Source organism: Prionailurus viverrinus, chromosome C1, assembly GCF_022837055.1.
Source record: "Prionailurus viverrinus isolate Anna chromosome C1, UM_Priviv_1.0, whole genome shotgun sequence".
NCBI classification, from domain to species: Eukaryota; Metazoa; Chordata; class Mammalia; order Carnivora; family Felidae; genus Prionailurus; species Prionailurus viverrinus.
In genome coordinates, this window is record NC_062568.1 from 87,002,590 (window position 1) to 87,025,966 (window position 23,377).

The 23,377-nt window shown below is 37.0% G+C and overlaps 1 protein-coding gene across 1 annotated transcript; it reads left to right on the forward strand.

Annotated features, from left to right (window-relative positions):
- Window positions 1–10,806: 10,806 nt before the first annotated feature.
- NXPH2 (neurexophilin 2) lies at window positions 10,807–15,146 on the forward strand. Its single transcript, XM_047868822.1, has 2 exons — window positions 10,807–10,863; window positions 14,403–15,146. The coding sequence occupies exons 1-2, from the start codon at window positions 10,807–10,809 to the stop codon at window positions 15,144–15,146; spliced, it is 801 nt and encodes a 266-aa protein (XP_047724778.1).
- The last annotated feature ends 8,231 nt before the right edge of the window (window positions 15,147–23,377 follow it).

Below are 23,377 nucleotides of genomic sequence, written 5' to 3' on the forward strand. Positions count from 1 at the left end.
AAGGTGTGGCTAGACAACTTTTGCTAAAGACACTAGGTCTATGACTCATGGATCCAATCAACTATCTCAACAGAAACCAGGAATAGACAAACAGTTATCCAGAAAAGATGTGTGGAGGGCACTCTTGTTAATGGCTTAGAATCCCAGTGAATGACACAGGAGACTGTCACAAGGTTTTAAGAAATTTATACCACCAGAAAGGTTGTCAGCCTGCACTGAAAGTTACAGGGAAAGGGCAAGATGAAAAAAGAATGACTCTGAGGGCAGAGCCATGGATGCAAAGACCGGAGCTGACAAAACCTCCTTGGGCTTCAAAAGGGTGGAGATACCACACCAGCCAGTCCAAAGGACAGTGACTTTGCTCCTGCTCAAAAAGATCCAAATGACTCTGATTTGCACTTTGATGACAAATGATGGAAAAGCAAAGTATCCAAGATTTAGGGAAGAGGTCTACAAAAAATTGACCCTGCTTTGGATTTAGATTTTACTGCTTGTAATAGTGAGATTTTTCTCTTCTACAGCATTTGAACTAGTATTCAACTGAATACAATATTATTTTCCTTAAAAGTAATTAAAGGTAATGTACAAAAGATGATTATTTATATTACATAAGGTAAAAATATAAATGCATATTAAAATATTCACAGTCATCTGTGGGACGCCTGGGTGGCTCAATCCATTAAGCATCTGACTCTTGATTTCAGGCCAAATCATTATCTCACAGCTGGGGAGATTGAGCCCCACATCATGCTCTGTGCTGATAGGCAGAGCCTGCTTGAAGTTCTCTCTCTCCCTCTCTTTCTGCCCCTTCCCTGCCCTCACCTCTAGCATTCTCTCTCTCAAGATAAATAAGTAAACTTTACGATAAAATAAAATATTCACAGTTATCTGACTTTAATTTTCTTCAGTTTTCTTAGTTTCATTTTCTAGAATAAAATTCATTTTGTAATGAAAAGAATTTTTTTCTTTGTAAGGTAAATATGTTATATTTTTATCATATCATTTATATTATATTGTCCAAGTTATTTTTTGGTGTCAGGCCCCTTAGAGTATTTTTAAAAATTTTTATTTTAATGTTTATTTTTTTGCGAGAGAGAGAGACAAAGCATGAGTGGGGGAAGGGAAAGAGAGCGGGAGACAGAATCTGAAGCAGGCTCCAGGCTCCCAGCTGTCAGCACAGAGCCCAACGTGGGGCTCAAACTCATGGACCGTGATATCATGACCTGAAGTCAATGAGCTGAAGTCAGACACTAAATCTGAGCCACCCAGGCACCCCAGGCCCATTAGAGTGTTAATGTGGAAAAAACAGTGACTTGATAAAAAAAGACTTGATTCCTAGATTTATTGCTGCCTTTCAATATGTGGACCATGGACAATCCCTCTTAAGCTTTTTAAGGCTATATCCTGCCCTACACACCTCACAAAGTAGGCGTAAGAACAAATAAGGTTATTTATGTAGACAGTAGTTCTCAGTGTAAAGGTTAGGAATGGTTATTGCAAAAAAAAATTTAACACAGTAATCAGTTTCATATACACAAGTAATATGCATTTGTGTTTTTTATTAAATAGATATTTTATCATATGGAAACTATCACTGATTTTATAAAACATTTATATCATGTCATAATAAAGCAACACATTTTTGTAGGATCATGTAAAATCCCCAATCGACTATAAATGTTTACATTTAAAGTGAAATATCATACTATGTATCTAAAACCATTTGAAGGTTTATTTTAAATTAATAAATGTCATGTTTGGTGAAAGAAGGTTAACCAATAAACACTATCATTTTGAAATGAAAAAGAGAAAGTCAGCTGATTGTGGATGTTAATCACATCTACAATATACCTTCACAGCTACACCTAGATTAGTATTTGAATAACTGAGAACTGTAGGCTGGCCAAGGAGACACTTAAAACTAACCATAATGGTGCCTGGCTGGCTCAGTTCATAGAGTATGTGACTCTCAATCCTGAGGTATGAGTTCAAGCCCCATGTTGGATATAGTAGAGTGTACTGAAAAAGAATTAAAAATTTAAAATACTAACCATCACAGGCAGTAATTGTTAATTGCAGACTAATGGTACCAGAAGATTGAAATAGCAAATGGATTTGATGGTAAAATACAAAGCCATGCACCTGTGCACTTTTCCTAACCCCCATCTGTTGCCTCTCTGCACCCCTCCCCTGCACCCATGTTTCCCCATTGAAACTCTGCCTAAACTGACATAGAACTACAATATCTGGCATTTCTACTCCTCATTTGACTGTTCTTCCCTCTTTAGTAACTTTCCTTTTTAAATGCTAGCTTTTAGAGGTCAGGACATATTCATGTTGTTTCTCCCAGGCATTATATTTGAGAAGTCTTGATGGGTTCCTATCACGTGAAGCTCTTCTCTCACATTGAAAACTTGGTTGAGGCTTATAAGGACACATGGGTGAAAACAGACAGTACCACTCACCATTCTGAGGCATTTCTGTCTTTTTTGTTTTTTAATGTTTGTTTATTTATTTTTGAGAGAGAGAGAGGGAGGGAGGGAGAGGCAAAGAGAGAGGGAGACAGAAAATCCCAAGCAGGCTCCGCACTGTCAGTGCAGAGCCTGATGCAGGGCTCAGACTCACGAACCATGAGATTGTGACCTGAGCCAAAACCAAGAGTCAGATGCTCAACCGATTGAGCCACCCAGGTGCCCCTGAGTCATTTATCTCTTAACTGCTAAAAGACTATTTTTTTTCTATTGGATTATCGAAAGAATACCTTGTTTGACTTTGCAAACCTTGCATTAAATGAGACTGCCATCTGCCCCTGTTTCATTCTGGAAGTGTGGTCACATCATAACACTTAGCAGCCCCCTAGCACAAGGCATGTTCAGTATTTAGTTCTAGCATGTTCATTATTTGTTTAAGAACCCCTTTTATTCAGCTTGCTAATACAAAATGAAGTCTAAGTTACCTTTCACACCATTTCCCCTAAACATTTGCAGAAGTTATGGTATGTGCATGCACACATGTGTTCAACACATGATATTTCTGTGTATCAGTGTGTGTGTGTGTGTGTGTGTGTGTGTGTGCAATTTTTTGCAGAGGTTGTGTCATTGATTTTCCAGATTACTGTCATCAAGATAAAATAGGAATTGCCATATTTAACCTTAGCAATAAAAGTACTGCCAAGCATTGCAATCTAGCTTTTTGGCTCTTACTGCTAAGATTTCTGTCTTCACATTTATGTTTCCTGTTAGTTCCTGTATCAATTTAGAAAAATGTAAAGGGTAGCTATTAAAAGATATCTGGGAGGTAAAATGAATTTGCTACTCTCAGCAGAAAGGAAGGATGTCCACTGTTAAGCTTTCTTCTCCTAAGCAATCATTTGTTTTTCAACTTGCAAAATGAATTTTGAAACAATGCCACATTATGCCACAAGATATTAATAGGCACAATTAATATATTGATGTATGTTTGATTCTACCATCCTTCATCCCCTTTATGTCATTCTTCTTTTAATCTGCTGTGACAGTTCAGTAATGGAGCCCCAGAAATATGACTTTAGGGCAAGCTGTACTACTAATCATCAATACAACATTGTATGTTCCCTACCAGATACGTAATACCTGTTTTGTCAGCGATGATGATACTCTGTAAAATTTCTACTCAGAGAAAATGCTTTCCAAGATTCGTTTACAAGCAAAAAATTTAATGGGATGCTGAGTTTGATCATGACAGGGATTTTTTTTTCTTTCTTTCTTTTTTCTTTCTTTCTTTTTTTTTTTTCTGCTGAGGAAGTTGTCGTTTTAGTTTTAACTACAGGATACAGGATAGAATTGTTAAAGCAATCCAATTATATAAGCTATATGTAGGCAGTAAAAATGAGGCTTTCGACCACCTTCTTCATTGGCTCTATAATTCTTCAGCTATAATGGGACCTGCAAGCCACCTCTAAATTGTATAACAGTGGCCACTTTTGGGGTTCTTGGCTTAAACTAATAGCCCCAGTTAAATAATTAATGGCTAGCTACATGGATTCCATCATGAACAACATTATAAACAGATCTATTAAACAAACCAGTTACTCTTCCAAACTGGCACTTAGCAGTGATTGTCACTCTGAAAGAACATTAATGAATGCTTACAGGATATCCAAAGGGGGCAAGCCAGCTGCCTTTAAAAAATATTTGTACAGATCTGTATCAATTTATCTCTTAGAGTGTATGCCACTCCTGTTATTAAGAAAAAGACAACACTCCCAGCTTGGTACCAATCCACTAATTTGGAGCATTGAGTTCATTCTGCCTGGTTCTGGAAATTCAGAATTTTTTTTCTTTAATGGACAGAGGACTACATATTTTTAGTGCAGTGTAAAACAGGGATATGGCCTTCCTTGTTAATGGTAGGTGATTTATTCAATGTAAGCGTGGTGTTTTATGTATATTTTGGCAAGTGATTTATGGAAAAATAGTATGGGCTGTAAGTATTTTATATTCAATCATAAAGACAGAAAACTGAAAACATCCTCTTGAAGCATAGACGCCTCTTCAATGCTATGATTATGGAAAAACAATTAGGTTGTTTTGTTTCACCTTTTATTTAGAGCACTCATTATTTCTCATGAAAATCATAGATGCCAGCCAAATTTGTTGTGTATTAGTGTATTTTCACACACTTAGAAACATAAAGACAAACCTACATTATTTCAGAATATTGTTATTTATCCAGAGCATACTTAGCTCATTATAAATCAACATTAATATATGTTGTATTAATTACATACAATTATAGAAAAGGGTTATAACACAATTATGGCAAAGGTCTGACTGTCCCAGAACCCAATAATATACATAGTCTACCCTTGAACAACACAAAGAGCTAGTGGTGCTGACCCTCATGCAGTCAAAAATCCACGTATAGCTTTTGACTCCCCTAAAACTCAACTGCTTGGTTTTTTTTTAAGTTTTTATTTTTATTTATTTTGAGAGAGATACAGAGAACAAGCAGGGGAGAGGCAGAGAGAGAGGGAAAGAGACAATCCCAAGCAGGCTCTGCACCATCACCACAGAGCAAGATGTGGGGCTGGAACTCACAAACCATGAGATCATGACCTGAGCTGAAATCTAGAGTTGGATGCCTAACCGACTGAGCCACCCCGGTGCCCCAAAACTCAACTACTAATAACCTATTGACTGGAAGACTTACCCATAACATAAACAGTTGATTAACACATATTTTGTACATTATATGTATTATATACTGTATTCTCACAATAAAGTAAGCTAGAGAAAAGAAAATATTATTAAGAAAATCATAAGGAAGAAAAATTCATTTACAGTAATGTCCAGTATTTATTGAAAACTACATGCATATAAATGGACAGAGTTCAAACCCATGTTGTTCCAGGGTCAGCTGTATTATAAACCTTCAGCAGCTCTTAGGAGGTTTAAAGGTGAAAGACAAGGCCTGCGAGGGTGCCACCTGCCAGCACTAGCCCTCCTAATCAGGAATTCAGCACTGACTGAACGCTGGAGCCTACTTACGGTTAATAGAAGTGGCCATGTATTTTCACTTATAAGATGAATAAGTTCTTTGGCTCTAACGTACAGCATGGTGACTGTAATTGATAATACTGTGTTGTATAATTGAAATTTGCTAAGAACCCTTTCTTAAGGGTTCTCATCCCCCTCTCCCTCCCATAAGGTGACTGTGAGGTGATGGATGTGTTAATTAACTGGATGCTGGGGATCCTTTCACACTGTAAACGTGTCTCAAATCATCACGTGGTACACCTTAAATATATTATAATTTTGTTTGTCAATTACACCTCAATAAAGCTGGGGAAAAAAAGGAAAAGAAAAAAATTAACCTTTCACTGGAAGAAATAGAACTATTGTCTTATAATGTTATCACACTCTCATTAGTAATTATAAACAAATCGATATACAATTTGGAACAGGAAAAAAGGAATATAAATACCAAGATCGATTCGTTTTCTTGACACTGATTCATTCATTGTCAACCATCAACTAGTAAATCTTGGATTTCATTTCTCTCATCAGAATAAAGGTATTAATTACTCAATTCTATTCACTCCCTGTACTGTTGCTTCCCCTGTTAAGGACTAGCTCTCTCTACTCCCTGTTATACTGATATGTGTACATATAGATAGAGATATAAATTTCCAGGACCTTGTGACAATTATAAGTAAGTGAGATATTTATGTATGATTAATGCTTCTTTTCCCTGCTTTTCTGCAATTCCCATGAAGGCAGGAACTCTGTGCCTTGAGCAATGTGCTCCCAATACCTAGTGCCTAAATGATGTACCTGGAAGGCATTCAATAAAATGTGTTGAATCAGTGATTAAAGATGAACGTGTACATCTGGCCACAGTTCCGGGTGACCTCAATCCTCTGGACTACAGAATTCTCCTCATTATGAGTGTCCTGCCCACAGAGCCACCTCACTCTGATTCACTTTCTACCTCACAACCTCCTTTTTCTCCCTCAAGTGTAACTCCACCCCTTTTTTTTTTCTCCCCACCATTTTACCCTGGAGAAAATGGTCATGGCTTCACCGGGATGATGGGACCATAAGTGACAGTGCCAGATTACTATCCCAGTGTTTCTGACGCCAACTCCTTCCAGCAAATCAAAGCACTGATATTTCCATCTCTCGCTGTTTCCCGCTGCAGTTTTTAATGTATTGTGATTCATTCCTTCATTCCTTCATTCATTCCTTTCATTCATTCCTTCACTCAGAATCGTTTTTCTGTTTGGGCAAATTCAGCCACTGAAGGATGTGCCAACAGATTATTTCTACAATGCACAGACTTGCTTGGGACTCTCCATTTCTTTTCCCAGTCCAATCATTGACAAGTGCAATGTGGGAGCAGAGTTGCATTCATCTGATTGCAGGTATAGGCTAAAGTCAGTGAAGCAATAAATTTACTCTTACAAAAGTAAAATAATTTTTGTGGGGCGCGCCTGGGTGGCTCAGTCGGTTAAGCGTCTGACTTCAGTTCAGGTCATAATCTCACGGTTCATAAGCTGGAGCCCGGTGTTGGTCTCTGTGCTGAGAGCTCGGAGCCTGGAGCCTGCTTCGGATTGTGTCTCCCTCTCTCTCTGCCCCTTTGCATTCCCACTCAGTCTCTCTCACTATCTCCAAAATAAATAAACATTAAAAAAATAATAATAAAATAATTTTTGTGGAAATATTTCCAAGCTGTCTTAGGCTCCCTACTTTCTTAAACAAGGTGTGTTAATGTCATCCAGTCTGGTCTTGCTAAGTCAGGAGAACTGTATATAGAAACTGTGAGCTTCAAGGGCTAAGGTTCAATTCCTTAAGAAATCCAAGTCTCTCCTACTCCCCTGGTGCCATGTAAGTGAAGAGTGAATGGGTATTAAATAAAAGTGTCAGTTATAATTGTTAAACACTGGACTAGGACAGCAAGGCTGGTGGGGATATCTCCTCCCCTGACATTTCTTCAAATAAAAACAGCATCTGTTAGAAGCGCTATAGGATAGAACTATCTGGACCGATAATGGCATGGCATACATTGAATGGAATTTGAACCCCAGAAGCTCAAAGCTTTAAAGGTCTTTCACTTCCTTTCTGTTATTTGCTGTGTGTAAAGAAATCTTCTCCCTCTTCTCTACTCCCAGCCCTAGAGCATACAGCCACAGGGAAGAAGCAAAGCTCTCACAGTATGGACATATAGAAAAGGATTATCCCATAATTATGGCAAAGGTCTCACTGTCCCAAATCCCACAGGAGACCAAGTAGCATTCATGGTAGTGTAGCACCAGAATACTATGAATATAGAACACCCTTTTGTGAGGTTTTCTTTCATTAGCTCCATTCCCGTTGCCAAACACGTACAAAGAAAAGTTGATACTGACTCACTGGATATGGAGAATCAAGTACAGTGCACGGGCTCCAAAACTGAGAAAACAGATATTTGAATCTGATGTAGTCGGTGTCTAATTCTACATTAAGATATTGATAGAACAAGCTCTTCCTATTGAGCTACCAGGTATCGAAATGGACCCAGTTTTTAAGAAATTAATATTAAATAAAAATAAAATAATAAATAATGAGGACAGACATATTTGTAGCACATAATGTTGCTGAAATGCTTTATAAGTAGTGTATTATTTCCTAAGCAACTCTGAGGTTATTTTAGATAATTCAGGGATGCACTAGTTATAAATTGAAATGCTTGAGAATGCTTCACTTAAAAAAATGTTAATCCTAACCAAGTGCCACTGAATTAAGTGTAAATTAAACTAAGCTTATGGTAGGGACACCTGGGTGGCTCAGTTGATTAAGCATCTGACTTTGGCTAGGTCATGATCTCATGATTTGTGAGTTTGAGCCCCGTGTCTGGCTCTGAGCCAACAGCTCAGAGCCTGTTGCCTGCTTTGGATTCTGTGTCTCTCTCTGCTCCTCCCTTGCTTACACTCTGTCTCTCTCTCTCCTCTCAAAAATAAATAAACATTAAAACAATTTTAAACTAAGCTTATGATAACAAAAATGAATAAGCCTTGTGAAAATTCTAAAAGGAAAAATTTATTTTTTTAATGTTTATTTATTTATCTTGAGAGAGGAAGAGCTCAAGCATGAGTGGGACAAGGGCAGAGAGAGAGGGAAAGAGAGAATACCACGCAGACTCTGCTATCAGCACAAAGCCCAACACGGGGCTCAATCTCACAAACGGTGAGATCATGACCTGAGCTGAAATCAAGAGTCAGAAGCTTAACCGACTGAGCCACCCAAGTGCCCCCTGAAAGGAAAACTTTAAAAAGAGGATCTTCTCTCCCTAAGCCAAATATTAAGAGTAACATCAATAGTCATAAAATGTGTTGCTAACATGGACCCTTGAGATGAAGTGATGAAAATGGTACCTTACCTCTATGTTCTTCCTCCCCAAATCTGTAACTCCAGTGTAAATATGAGAAAAAAATCAGACAAACTCAAATTGGAGGACATTCTACAAAATGCCTAACCAATACTCTTCAAAACATACAAAATGTCATCAAAAACAAGGAAAGACATAGACAAGACAAACCTAAGGATTCATGATGACCAAATGTACTGTGGCATTCTAGAAGGGATCCTCAAGTAGATAAAGGACATTAAGGAAAAATGAAGGAAATCTGAGCAAACTATGGACTTTAGTTCATAATAATGTGTCATTATTGGTTCATTAGTTGTGACAAGTGTGTTGCAGTGTAAGAAGTTAACAATATAGGAAATGGGGTGCAGGGCCTATGGTAACTGTATTACACAGCTTTTCTCTGTAAACTAAAATTATTCTAAAATAAAGTGCTTATTGAAAAATACATGACAAATGTAGTTTTTAAAAGGATCTTCTGATATAGTATTTGCAGATGAAGATGATTTTTGGTTTATAAATTATTTCCATAATTCGTGACAGTTCTCACATCTGCTACTATAAAATTCATTGCAACTTCTTTGCCTCTTGGGGAAAAAAATGCATTTAATTATCAGCAAAATTCAACTCCAGCTTGTTATGATGAATGATTTGAACCTGTCAGCTTCTTTCCCCCTAAAAACAAAGAATTGAAATGAAATACAGTCTTCTTCCTCTATTCCCTTCCTTCCACCTGCTTCATTTAATTGATGAAGGTTTGAGCTTTTATTAATCTTTTTGAGTTCCTCTGTAAGATGCAGAAAAAGCTAATATGATATCATTGTATCTCGCTAATGTGTGTGCTTTGTGAAATTGATACACTCTGCCAAGACATAAATTACTTAAACTTTGATAAATGTGTGGAAATCAGGGAATGTTCAAACAGATAAAGCACAGCAATTCCTCTTTTTTCTCCCTTTTTTAAACTCCATTTGGTGCTTGCAGTTAAATGTTTTTGCATTATTATTGCAATATGATGGGACAAAAGACAGCAGTGATACCGACAGAGTCCCAGAAAGTACAAAAGTAACCAGGGGGAATATAGCCATGTGTTTTGTAGATAACATCTAACAACATGGTCTTGGACAGAGTGGTTTGCCAACAGGTTCAGAACCACCTGCAGTCTCTCCCAGCATGTTGTATCATGGAAATTGTCTGTTCAGGAACGAGGGCGCCTGCCAGACACTTTATACTTTCAGGTCCCTTTGCTGACTCATTCGGTAGGTTGGAATCAAAGATCCACAAACACATTTTGTTGGCAAAGAGAGCTTACCTGTGCCTGTGATCTGGCTACAACTCAGATGCCAGCAAGACTGAAATAGGAGGAAATGATTGATTGATGTTCTGGGGCTGAGAAGGGTATTTTCTACTCAGTCATTAATTTGTCATATGGCACTGAACAAGTTGCTTGATTAACCATTAATCAGTTTCCTGGAGGCCCGAGAGTTCATACAACCCTTTGAAGACAGTTCTTGAATAGGAAACATGGTACTATCCACTGGACCATGCAAGAGCCATCAGTCATTGAATGACTCTTGCCAGAGACTGGGCTCAGTAATTTCCATCCATTCTTTCATTTTGTCCTTACAATCGATCAACAAGGGAGATATAGGTGAGAAAACGGGTTCACATCAAACACTTAAGTGAGGGGTGTGAGGTCATCAGGCACCAAATCCCTGTGCTTTTTCCACCATGCTGATTCTATACTGGGAGTGTATGGATGAGTGTGGGGCAAGATTATATTTCCTCCAACCCTTAGTCATCCCTGATTAGGTCTCTGAGGTTAAGCATGAGCTTTGGGGACTTAGATCATACAATACTCCTTGTAGACCGGGTCTAGGGGAGGGTGCCCTCTCAACAGTGATGTATTCATTTCAAGAAAACATGCCAGGGGTGAAGCCAAACGAGCTATACCAAAGGGAGAGTGAATTGGAAGAGGAGGTACAGTCGTCTTCTCTTTAGGACAATTAGCAATATATTTATCCTTTTAATGACACTCTTCTGCCAATATATCATTATCTAATAACGTTTTGAGATTGGGGTTTATGTTTGGAAATCAGTATTTATGATAATAAGTAATAAACAGATAAGCTTACACACAGCTTTTCTCAATTTCTTTAATATTGCTGTCAAAGCAAGCTAGACATGTGATGGTCTAGGGCAAAGCAAAAAAATTAAAACATATGTACATCTACTTTTTATCTAAGGAACTGTCTAAGTATTTTTATGAGAACAGAGACCAATTATAGATCTGTGCTATTCGTTAAATTTTATTATTTTTTATGTAAGCCAACCTTCAAATCAAGAGCTCCTTGAATAAGTTTGAACCTGAAGAGTATTGTGTTAAAATATATTTTTTAGAAATTAAATTACACTTTAAATTCATATGGGAAATCTTTTCTGAAGAGTTGAAGAGCTTTTCTAAAAGCAAGTAATCACATCTAAGTTACCTGCTTGATAAACTAGGATTTTTTTTTTTTTTACATACTTATTGCTCAGGGTTTGTCAACATATGTTTGGGTCAAGTTGTTACAACATAAATTACTACAAAGAAAATCTTCATTTTTTTTAAACTCAGTAAATGATCATTTATTATTATTCTTGTTTTTGTTATCATTGAGTAATCTCAGAACCATCACAGCAGAAGTCCTAGAGAAAGAAGAGTTCTTAACATCTGTCTCATAACGGCTTCTGCAGTGAATAAGCCAATACCAGTTAACTTGCAAATTTACTTGTCATTGAATGATGGGTTCAATGTTTATAGGTTTTCAATAATGGAAAAGTAAGGAGAAAGCCAGGCCAAGCACTAAATGAGAACAAATGACCCAGGTAGAAAAAATTCAGGAAAATGTATAATGTAAAACAAACATTTTTAGGGGAAAATAAAAAAGATCATGTTGCTGTTGGTAACAAAAAATGTTCTCCTACTTCTGAGCAAGACAAATGTTTTTGAATAGAGAATGGGTCTTAGTTCCACTAACATAGTATTGATCGGCAGCATGGTACATAAAGGTAAGAACCAAGATTGTTTAACAATTTAGAAGGGGAAAATGTCAGAAGGGATTTATCCTATGAAAAGAGAGGAAGGAAGGCAGGAGTGAGAAAAGATGTTTGGAAGTTATACCACATAGGGGAGTAGAGATCAGGAAGTAAAGTTCTTGTTTACAAGATTCTAGTAAGAGGTAGGTATGTCTGTCAGCATTGACCAAACAAGGCACATCTCATGAAATACTGGAAATGGATGAAAAATAAATAATAGAATCTGGACAACAAGAATCATAATCACAGAGAAGGGAAATTGGGCCTTGATCATCAAGGGGTTTCTTTTTTTTCAACGTTTATTTATTTATTTTTGGGACAGAGAGAGACAGAGCATGAACGGGGGAGGGGCAGAGAGAGAGGGAGACACAGAATTGGAAACAGGCTCCAGGCTCTGAGCCATCAGCCCAGAGCCTGACGCGGGGCTCGAACTCACGGACCGCGAGATCGTGACCTGGCTGAAGTCGGACGCTTAACCGACTGCGCCACCCAGGTGCCCCTGATCATCAAGGGGTTTCTTATCTGCCCACGTGTCCTTGTCCTTGCTGGGGAGAGGCTGGACACGTCAGTTGGACCAGCCTGCAGCAGTCAGTTCTCAGGAAACTCAAGTTATAACTGAAGCCAGTACTGAACTTCGTGGGTTATTACCAATGGTTTTGAATGAGATTTGTGCACATCATAATTATGAGTATTCAAAATCAGAAAGCTAGTTACAGTATCAGAAAGACGCAGAATATTTTGAACCAGAAATCCAGACTAAGGATTCTTTTTTTCCTGGTGAATATACTAATCTTTCAATGCCAGCAAAGGAAAGAAGTATCAACTGAGGATTCACAAGCTCCTAAGAAAGTGGTATGCATTTAGGTTCTGAATATAGTAAGAATGTGCATTGTATCAATTTGCCCTCCTACCAAACCTCAGTAATTTAAGGGAAAAGAATTTTTAAAGATAGTAGACATGAGGAAGGAAAACATTCAGGAAACTAATCAGAAGCAAATATATAGATTATGAACTCTGCCTCACCACCCGAAGTACAAAAAAGGGGAAAAAAGCACACATGCATTGAAGTCCTTGGTTTCTGACTCTAAAGTGATCCTGGGGACAAGGTGTAGGTGAAAACACTTTGCACAAAGCTCTATTAGAACTTCTAAACTTTTGTGAATATATCAAAGATAACCTCAGGTTATTAAACTCTACCATACAGTCAAGTGAAATATTTATAATCCAAGCTATGTCTCTTTTTTTTCCCTCAAAATTGGATTGAAAGTAATAATTTTTTGTAATGATCTGAGACTATTGTTACCAGGTGCTTTGCCAAGTTTGAAAGGGTTGGGGAAACAGTTCGTAAATACAGCTTCACTTCTTTCTCATCCTTTTCATCATGCTGACAGTTTTCTGGAGAATCATTACCAGAGTGGTTTGTGCCATTAGAGATAAGAGGCTATCTGTGTTTCCACCAGAAGCCTCTATTTTCCGGACTTCATAAGTCATCCATAAATATTCAATCCAGGCAACAGTTTCATATATTATGATTCTGTCCCTCCAAATCAATATTGACTTAACTAAATGATTTTTAGAAATTATGGGGACTCTTACACTACAAAAAGAATAAAAAGAAAAATCAGATGCAGATTAAGTGCTATGTTTCAGTGGGTGGGATCTGAACCACGTTCTGTGGAATCCATAAAACATTTGCATCCTTTTAAGCAATTCTTTCGGGGTATATAATTCAGTTGTAATAACATTTGTTGAATAATACATAGTCTGTTACTAATTAAAAATATACATTTGCAATTTGTGTAAAGACCACAAAATTTGAAATTATATTCTTTCAACTAAAACTTTTGTGGACCGTTCTATTACTATTCATGCTCCTTTTTTGTTAGAGAGTTTGAGATGGAATTATCAAAAGTTATGAAATGATATGACATAAGCCTTTGAATATAATACCCTTAATATTTCTAAATATATTTAAGAGACTTATTAATATTTTATATTTGGATGGTTGCTAGCTTCTTAGTAGAAACCTTCAGCATTCTGGAGTTGTCTTCTACCTGAAGTAGAAGACCTCACAAATTGAATGATTTTTTTGTCTTTGTCATACAAATTGAATGTTTTTATTGAATGAGATACCAAAATACATTCCTTCCTCCAATCTGGAAAGATAGTATTGTAAAGATTAGGAAGCTGAGACTAAAACCACATCAATCCATTAAAATAAAATACTCTCTTCCTAATTACATTTTAATTTTGGTACTCACAATTTTACAGTGTTTGAATGAAATGCCCGTCTCGTTGCACTGTTGAGCCCAGCTGTGTGTGTGAAATGCTATTTATCAAGAATCGAAATAATACTGCAAGCATTTCCCCTGTGCTTTAGCTTTAGTGTGTACGCTCAAAGCATAACCTAAAGTTTATTTCTCTTTCTTCTTTTCAAACAGTTATTTTGTGAAAGTAAGAAGGTGGTGCATGCCACAGAGGGGCTGGATTGGGAAGACAAAGATGCTCCGGGGACATTGGTTGGAAACGTGGTGCACTCAAGGATCATCAATCCTCTGCGCCTGTTTGTTAAACAGTCTCCAGTCCCAAAGCCTGGACACTTGGCGTATGCGGACAGCATGGAAAACTTTTGGGATTGGCTGGCCAACGTCACCGAGGTTCAGGAGCCATTGGCAAGAACTAAACGGAGGCCGATAGTAAAAACGGGAAAATTTAAGAAGATGTTCGGATGGGGTGATTTCCATTCCAACATTAAAACTGTCAAACTCAACCTCCTCATCACAGGGAAAATTGTTGACCACGGAAATGGAACCTTCAGTGTTTATTTCCGACATAATTCCACAGGCCTGGGCAATGTTTCAGTGAGTTTGGTACCCCCCTCCAAAGTGGTGGAATTTGAAGTTTCCCCGCAGTCTACCTTGGAGACCAAGGAGTCCAAATCTTTCAATTGTCGCATTGAATATGAAAAAACAGATCGGGCGAAGAAGACTGCCCTGTGCAACTTTGACCCCTCGAAGATCTGCTACCAGGAGCAGACTCAGAGCCATGTGTCTTGGTTGTGCTCCAAACCCTTCAAGGTCATTTGCATTTACATTGCCTTTTACAGTGTTGATTATAAACTTGTGCAGAAAGTCTGCCCTGACTACAATTACCATAGCGAGACTCCATACTTATCTTCTGGCTGAATTTTTCCACAGTGATGTAAATGAGGGATGACTATATATTTAATTAGAATGACCAAGAACCAAGCCCAGCTCTTCATGATAAAGGATCCCTTTTGTTTCTGGCAGTGAACCTTAGTTCCCTATTAGATTTCAAATTTAAAAAACAAACAAACAAACAAAAAGAAAGAAAGATCTTTAAATGTAAAAATGTGTTTGTTTCGGTCTTAAGTACCTTAATCTAAAAAGTCAAACTGTGTATGAAGCCATCGCTTTCATGTAGGATGGCTAAGTCCTAGAAATATTGTTGTTTCTCTAAAACAAGCATCAATGGTAGCAACATGTAATGAGAAAGAACCGAATTATGCATGTGATAAACATTGCTCTTGAAATGAGCCTGCCTTTGAAATATGTTTTGGAAGGTTACCTTAAAATAGCAGATTCCGTAAAGTAACTGAAAAGATTGTATTTGATAGAGGAATCACATTTCTGACATCAAACTCTCGTTTTTATTGCTGTCTTTCCTCCCACATCTATGCTGTTATTGATATGAGAGATGAAGGGGTAAAATTTGTTTCAGACCTCATGTGTGAAGTTACAGTGCCACAGTGGAACAGAATACATTATTATCTGAGCTTGAGTGGGATGTGACTTAAACATTTAGCCCTTTGCTGGCCACCATCCTGAGGCTACTCACCTGAGTAGTAATATTAGTGGGTTGGGAAAGCTAATCTGGTTATATTTTAAGTGAGTCCCACAATAATGAAGGTCATGATGTTTTTAGATTCATTTGCCAAGTTCAATGCTGTGAGATTGCCAAAAATACCATTAAATCTGTATCCACCCTATAACCTATAGCTTCATTCTATTCATTTGATAGTGTGATTTTTATACACATAGAGAACAACTCTGAAAGTGAAAGTGGTTGTTCCCTAGAGGTTAGAATAAGGAAAACAATTGGAAGTGGACTAACAAAATTCCAGGATTATGGATTCATTATTTCTAGCCTCCCAGATTCAGTTCTCTTTGCATTTAGTTAATTATTTGAATGAGGTATTAAATTCTATGTAGAAATGAAGAGTATTTTAAACGTTACTGATTATTATTAAGTGCTAACAACGAAGATACCTGATGCACCAGGCTTTTGAAATCACTTCAACATTATTGTGGCTTCACCGTTGGTGTCCTTGCCATCTTCTCTGAGGCAGGTGGACAGTCATCCTGCATCGTAGAACTGGATGATCTTTGCATTAGTCCAGAAAGAGGGTCTGGCTGGCCAGTAATGTTTCTAGAACTTGTAAGACTCATGGAACAGCTACTCTTTTTACAGTAGGTATTAACTTTACCCAGCCCCCACTCCTTATTTGTAAAATATCAGTTGAATTAAAACATTAAACTGAAGGAAGACCAGTCTAACCAACAAAAATGCTCTTACTGCATTGTTTAAAAAGCCAACAGCTCTTGTCCTCTATTTTGCTTTTCATTCCTTTCCTTTTACTGGTGATATCTGTATAGTGTTTGATTTTGTCTTTTGAAAAATTGTACTAGGCTTAGTGTGTGGTAGTACAGGCTTGAAATTTTTGCTCTGAGTTCATCAGGTGCTTTTGCAATTTTGTGGTTGGTGTGAAATATTTTAAGGCATCTTTTTATTTTCATCTAGAAACAAGATTAAAATACTATTTATTGTAAAATATGTGGGAACCATATATGTATATATACTTAGAATTTTCTGTGTACAGAGAAAGTATGTGTACACATTTCTATGTAAATAAAAAGAATTTGCTAAATCTGTCACATGACTTCAGGTTTTTTTTTAAGACTCTTCTTTCTTTTCTCAGGGTGTGTGTGTGTGTGTGTGTGTGTGTGTGTGTGTGTAACACCAAGTGAGCATTAAGATTTTCCTTATGCATATATTAAATAAAGCACCTTGGCTATGAGGACTTTAATGTAAAGTAAAAGGATAATTCACATAAGCACTTGGCATATAGTCTGGTACCTGGTAAGAGCTCTGTAAGCGTAAGCTTCCATTATGATTGGAATAATAATTATTATTATTGCAGCATGAAATATGATTAAAAACTCTGGTGTTCAAATGTTGAGTGATATGAACATATCCATGCAAAGGGAAAAATATAAATTGGTTTACAAAATTCTTGGATTTTAGCAGGGTTTGTGGAATTAAAAAAAAAAGAAAGATAATTTCCTTAGGCATATTTTTTAATTGGAGTAGAACATATGTCACATACATTTTTAAGTCATAATTTTATTTCAAAGACTACATAATTGTCAGTAATGGTACTTGGCACCATATAAATCAGATCCCATTTAAACATGCAAATGCATACATTTCTACAAAACCATTTTTACCTTTGAATATTGCAGTTGAGGAAAAGGACATTCATGTAAGCTAACTTTACACTCAATTATAAATTCATCAAAAGTTAAAGAATAGACCCTTTAAAAATAAAAATTAAACCAACACTTGTACACCTGAAACTACAATAATGTTATATGGCAATTGTGTTTCAATAAATTTTTTGTAAGTTAAGAAAAACACACTTAGCAGAAATTTAATCTTCAGGGAGATGTCAGGCATCTTTCCAGGGTCTCTCTAGGCTTACTGCTTACTAGAAAGCAAACTAGTTTGAAGACCTTTTCACCCTTCAGAAGAAACAATCATTTTACTCATCACACTGAATCAGGAAAGAGACTGTATTTCCATGACTAAGAACAATGTGATCATACCAGCCATAGACTCTGTAAAATCTATGGAAGGGAAATGAGAGAAAGAGCCAATGGACAGCATGCGGGAAAGCAGAAATCAGTAAAAAGAAAACAATTTTCGTCTTACTGCTTGGTTCTTGGAATTTCAATACATTCTTATGATTAGAATAACAGCAACAATGAGTGTGGTTCTCTGATATGGCCACCCGAAAGAGCACCTGATACATATTACATTATATTCTTTAATCTTTATTCTTGCAACACCTTTCTTATTTACATGACTCAGATGCTACATGCTACATTTAGGCATGATCCTTATTCTGCCTTCATTCAAAACATGGTTCTGCGAGGTTGGAACTGCCATTACAGCTTCAAGAGCCTTGCTCTTCAGTGTGGTGGGCAGATCAGCAGTTGTTAGAAACGCAGAATCTCTGGGGGTGCCTGGGTGACTCAATCGGTCAAGCATCTGACTTCAGCTCAGGTCATGATCTCACGATTCGTGAGTTTGAGCCCAGCAATAGGCTCTGTGCTAACAGCTCAGAGCCTGGAGCCTGCTTCAGATTCTGTGTCTCCCTCTCTCTCCCTACCTCTCCCCGACTCACACTCTCTGTCTCTCAAAAAATAAATAAGTGTTAAAAAAAAAAAAAAGAAAGAAAAAGAAATGCAGAATCTCAGGTACTACCCCCAGACACACTGAACTGGAAGTTTTCCTTTTTAATAAGATCCCCATATGACTTGTATACACATTAACCACCGAGAAGTATTTCCCTAGAGAGTCTGATCTGATTTAGTGAATGTGCTATAGGGATTATACAATTTTTATAGGGAACCTACATCTTTTTTTAACCTTTAAATTTTTAAAAAATTTAATAATTGACACACAATGTTACTTGGGTTTCAGACGTACAACATGTGATTCAAATTCTCTATACATTATGCCATGCTCACTACCTGCGTAGCTACCATCTTGTCACCATACAGTGCTATTACAATGTCATTGACTATAGGCTTCTACATCTTAATAAGCATCCTAGGTTATGCTCATTCAGATAAGCTTCTGACAATACTTTCCTAAAAGAAAAGTTAAAGGAGCAGACTCTTTTAACAATGAAAATTAAAGTAGTAGATTGATAACCAAATAAAGAAAAGTAAGCAACCCGATATGAAGATACACAAGAGTAGTATTCCAAAGGGAGTGCACCCTACCTATCTTCTAGTTCAACTCCCTCATTTGAGAAACAAGTAGACCAAGACCCCATCAGAGTAAAGAATATGCCCAGTATTAAGTGACAAGCCTGACTGAATCCTAATCTCAGGTCTTGTGCCACATAAGAAAGGTAAATTGAAACAGATATTCAGGACAAAACAAAAATAATTGTAGTGAGTGTATAACAAGACATGATTCAGAAGCCAAACTAAACATGAACATGGCTAGAAATGCACTCCCTCCAAAACCTTCATAGTTATAATTTCCCCCATGAACATAAAAATTTTAAAACTAAAACTATAGAAAAATAAAGTCAGGATAGAGCAATCATATCCAAGGATAAGAGTCGTGGGATATATTAGAGGTATGACTGGATAAGAATTAACATCAGTAAAACACCACATTTGGCAGAATTTTCCAGTGATTTTAACACCTGAAAATATATTTTCACAGAACTAGGTAAATTGTGTGAAATACTTTAATTGCCTAACAGTCCGATTTTACCTTATAAAGAATCTTAAATTAATTGGTTTATAAAATAGAGGATGGAGTCATGCATTTTTACTTGCAGTAAAACTAGTTAACGTCAGCTTAATTAATCATAACTTTCAATGAATGGAAATGTAATATGTTCAATTATAAGGGACAAATTATAAGGAAACATTTATAGGAAAATATTAGAGATATTTTTCTTCACAAAAATCTTATAGAAGATATTCCAGGGTCATTTCATATTTATGCCTTCATCTCCTGCCCCAAACTGTGAGGTCTAGAATCCTGGGCACATAACTTAGTCTGCTTCGTTTTTAATCTTCCTTTTTCTTCATCCAGCTCAGCTCCTCCATAAATAGTATGTAATCTATTCTCAAAAAGAATGAATTAACTTCTTTGTGTCTTCCAGAGCACCTGGCTCAAAGTGTCTGGTATGGAGTAGTTGCTTGATCAATATCTGTCACTTGATTTTTTAAAAAAATTTCCGGTGCAATACAGGGATTATTCAAGACCCACTCTACCCACATAAGAGTTACTGTGCACCATTTCGAACGTGAACACATTACTCCACCTGAACACAATACCCATTGAATGCTAGCTCCCAGAACCACAGAAGTGTAAAGGTGGAAACAAGTTTAGAAATCATCTGGAATAAGTTTTGTTTATTAGATAAAGAAATGGAGGCTTGTTCTTCCTGCCCGGGTAAAGCCATTCATTCTGTTTTTTATCCTTCCCAATCATTGATGTTTCCCAAATTTGTGACAGAGATTGTCAACTGCCCACCAGAATGGACCTTCCTCCTTCTCCCATTGCAAGAGGTCAAATATGTGGCTAGCCAACTGCATGCCCCTGCCTCTCGGTTAATGAAATGTGGAAGGAAGGGATGTCTTCATTCCGGGAGTAGACTCAAATAAAAGTGCTCTCAGGCTTCTCTGCGCTCTCTTCCCTTTGGGTGTCTCAGAGAGATGTCCTGTGGGTCCTGAGATACTATACAGTGAAGAAGGCAAAGCAACTGCCAGTCTGAGTGCCTTTCCCACCATGGAGTAGAGCCACGCAGCTAACCAAAAGCCCACCCTGGACTGCTACATAAGAAATAAACCAACATATCCCTCTCACAGTCGCTGAATTATTAGGATGGATTTGTTACTGCACCTCAGCCCTACCTAACGAATACAAACATTGCATAAAACTTCTCTGTGAACTCGAGCCCCACTCTGATCTCCATCTGTTTAAATTGTGTCAAGTCTATGCTAAGCATTGCAGTAATAATTCTGTACACACACTTTTAGCTTGCCTTATTATATATACTTCTTCATAGGTCCTAGAAAGAAAAGTAAGCTCACCAAAGCCAGAGATTACATTTTGTACTTAATTTAAATGTCTCACAATGCCCAGATAAAGCCATTGCCTTTTAAGTGGATGATAAGTTGCACTCAAAGATAACATAGGAAGTTATTTACTTAAAAAATTGGTTTTCTGAATGACCCATGTAAAATACTGATGGGAAATTCTTAAAAAATAATGAAACAGCAATTTCAGAATCATGCTAATTCTACTTCACCTACCGAGACAGGGAGAAATGTATATGTTTTCATTTTTATTTTTTTGTTAGTAATCCACTTACATGGATTCATAATTCCAAATTTACCAGTACAGTAGATGATACAAGGCCTGTTTCCCAGGCATTTTCTATAGCCAGCCTTTTCCATCTCTAGAGGAAAATCATAGTATCAACTTCTAGTGTATCGTGACAGAGATACATTAGTATGTTTTGGAATGTTTTAAATGATTAAAAAATGTTCTCTTCAGTTTTACAAGATGCTCCCTTTGATGTGTATTCTGGCTTTCTGAAGCATTATGGTACATTTATTTGTTATTGTTTCCTTTTTTAATTCAATAAATCACTTTCAAATACTCAAATTTTTAAAAATTAAAAATACTACCCATCATCCCATCACTAATAAATTAAATCTATTTATTCTTATATTTTCCCCCCATCTTTGTCCATATATATGTATGTGCGTGTGTGTGTGCACAGCTTTTATAGAGTTGTAATTATGTACAGCATGGTAATTAATCAATAGGTCATTATATCTTATGTATAAAAGTCTTGACTGAAAGACAAAGAGACTAAGAGAATTTCCTGAACAAACCATGTGGGAAATAGTGTATGGCTCAATATGAACTAAAAAATGGGATATCCTAGGACTAAGTGAGTAATGGGATGTCCTCTGCCTTCTCTCTTTCTTGTCGTCTACTCCATGACAAATAGAGTGAAGAATGATTCTAGTCCCTGAAACATAAAACAGTTTTGCAGAACTTGCTGTGTCAAAGCATATATTACAAATTTTAGTTAAAAGGATCCCACTCATAGTAGACTCTATGAAGCCAACTCACTCTCAGAGCCCCTGTGACATCTAATGTGGTAAATGGACCCTGTCATTATTGCAATCCCACCGCCCTCACTTTCTGAAAGGACCTTGTAAATTATAGCATTATATAAATGAAAGAGTCTTTACAGAGAAAGAGTTAATGTTTATCAATGCTACTATGGGTCCAATACCATCCTAGATACTTTATAAATAAGCAGAGTTTACAGTTAGTGTAACCTGGATTTAGGACTTGACTTTGTCACTAGCAGATTCACACATAGCTGTGTGAACTTGAGCCAGTCACTCAACCTCTTTGAGCTTGAATTTTTTCATCTGCAAAATGGAGTTATATGCCTGGCTCATAGTAGTGCTGAGGTGAAAGTAAATGTCACATAGATTGTGAGCAGTAATGGATGACAAGAACCTTAAAGCACAATATCTTTTTATTATTTTTTTGCTACCAATACTTCTTATACATTATAGATATACCAAAACCAGTGTAAATAGTTAGACTTCATTATTTTTATTCAAAATCCATGTCTACACTTACCTGGTATGTCAGTGAGAATATCCTTATTACCAGGATCACAGCTGTATATGCAGGTAGACTTGGACTTGGACTTCTCTGGTGTCTTCAGAGAGATGTCTACTTAAGGTGTATTCTTTCTTTCTGTATTTGAGAAAAATTGAAAATGTAGACATAGTGTCTTGCGTAAAGAAAATCAAAGATTTTAAAAATAAGACATAATCGTCTTCATAATATTCATAATATGAAGCCCAGATTTCTTTTAAGTAGAGAATAGATATTGAAGTAAACAAAAGTAAACTAATTGTAGTTAATTAATAAATGCTACTGAACAAAATAATCATCGCAAAAGGAAAACTTATAACTAAAATGATGCCCAGATGTACTGGGCACCTAGTGGGTGGTCTTGCCAGCCTCTTCTTTTCCTAACAATTTTATTTAACGTGTCATAAATCATGCTGGATCCCAGCAGCTGTTTTGTACAGTACAACCTTGCTCATTGGATTGTTTCAATGGCACTAGGCATGAGCATGTCTTGCACACTGGGCCAGTCAGAAGCTTTCCTAGGAATTTAGAGTTAGGACTAAGAGATAGTTCATTATGGAATGTTACACCTAAAGACTGTTGGCCATGTTTTCCAACATACAGGTAAAGAAGCAAATGAAACTATCCTATGGAAGAAGAGGGAGGCAAACAGAAAGGAACAGAGAAAAGAAAGCAAGTCCTGAGTGTACTTAAGTCTCTCATTCTGGCTTATTTCCAGGGCAGGCTGCAATCCCTGCCTTTGGGCTCAGTAAGACTACTCAATATATCATTGTAATAAATGTCCTTTTTTTCCCCTAGAGATAAGTGTATTAGTCAGAGTGCCTGCAGAAAACAGGTTACCCAGTCTAAAAACCCTGTGGGAGAAGCTTATGTCCCCACTTGTTTGACT

Coding starts and splice junctions, on each gene's coding strand:
- NXPH2 (XM_047868822.1), top strand. CDS start 10,807: ATGCCAGGGGTGAAGCCAAACGAGCTATACCAAAGGGAGAGTGAATTG. Junction 10,864..14,402: donor AGAGTGAATTGGAAGAGGAG/GTACAGTCGTCT, acceptor CTTTTCAAACAG/TTATTTTGTGAAAGTAAGAA.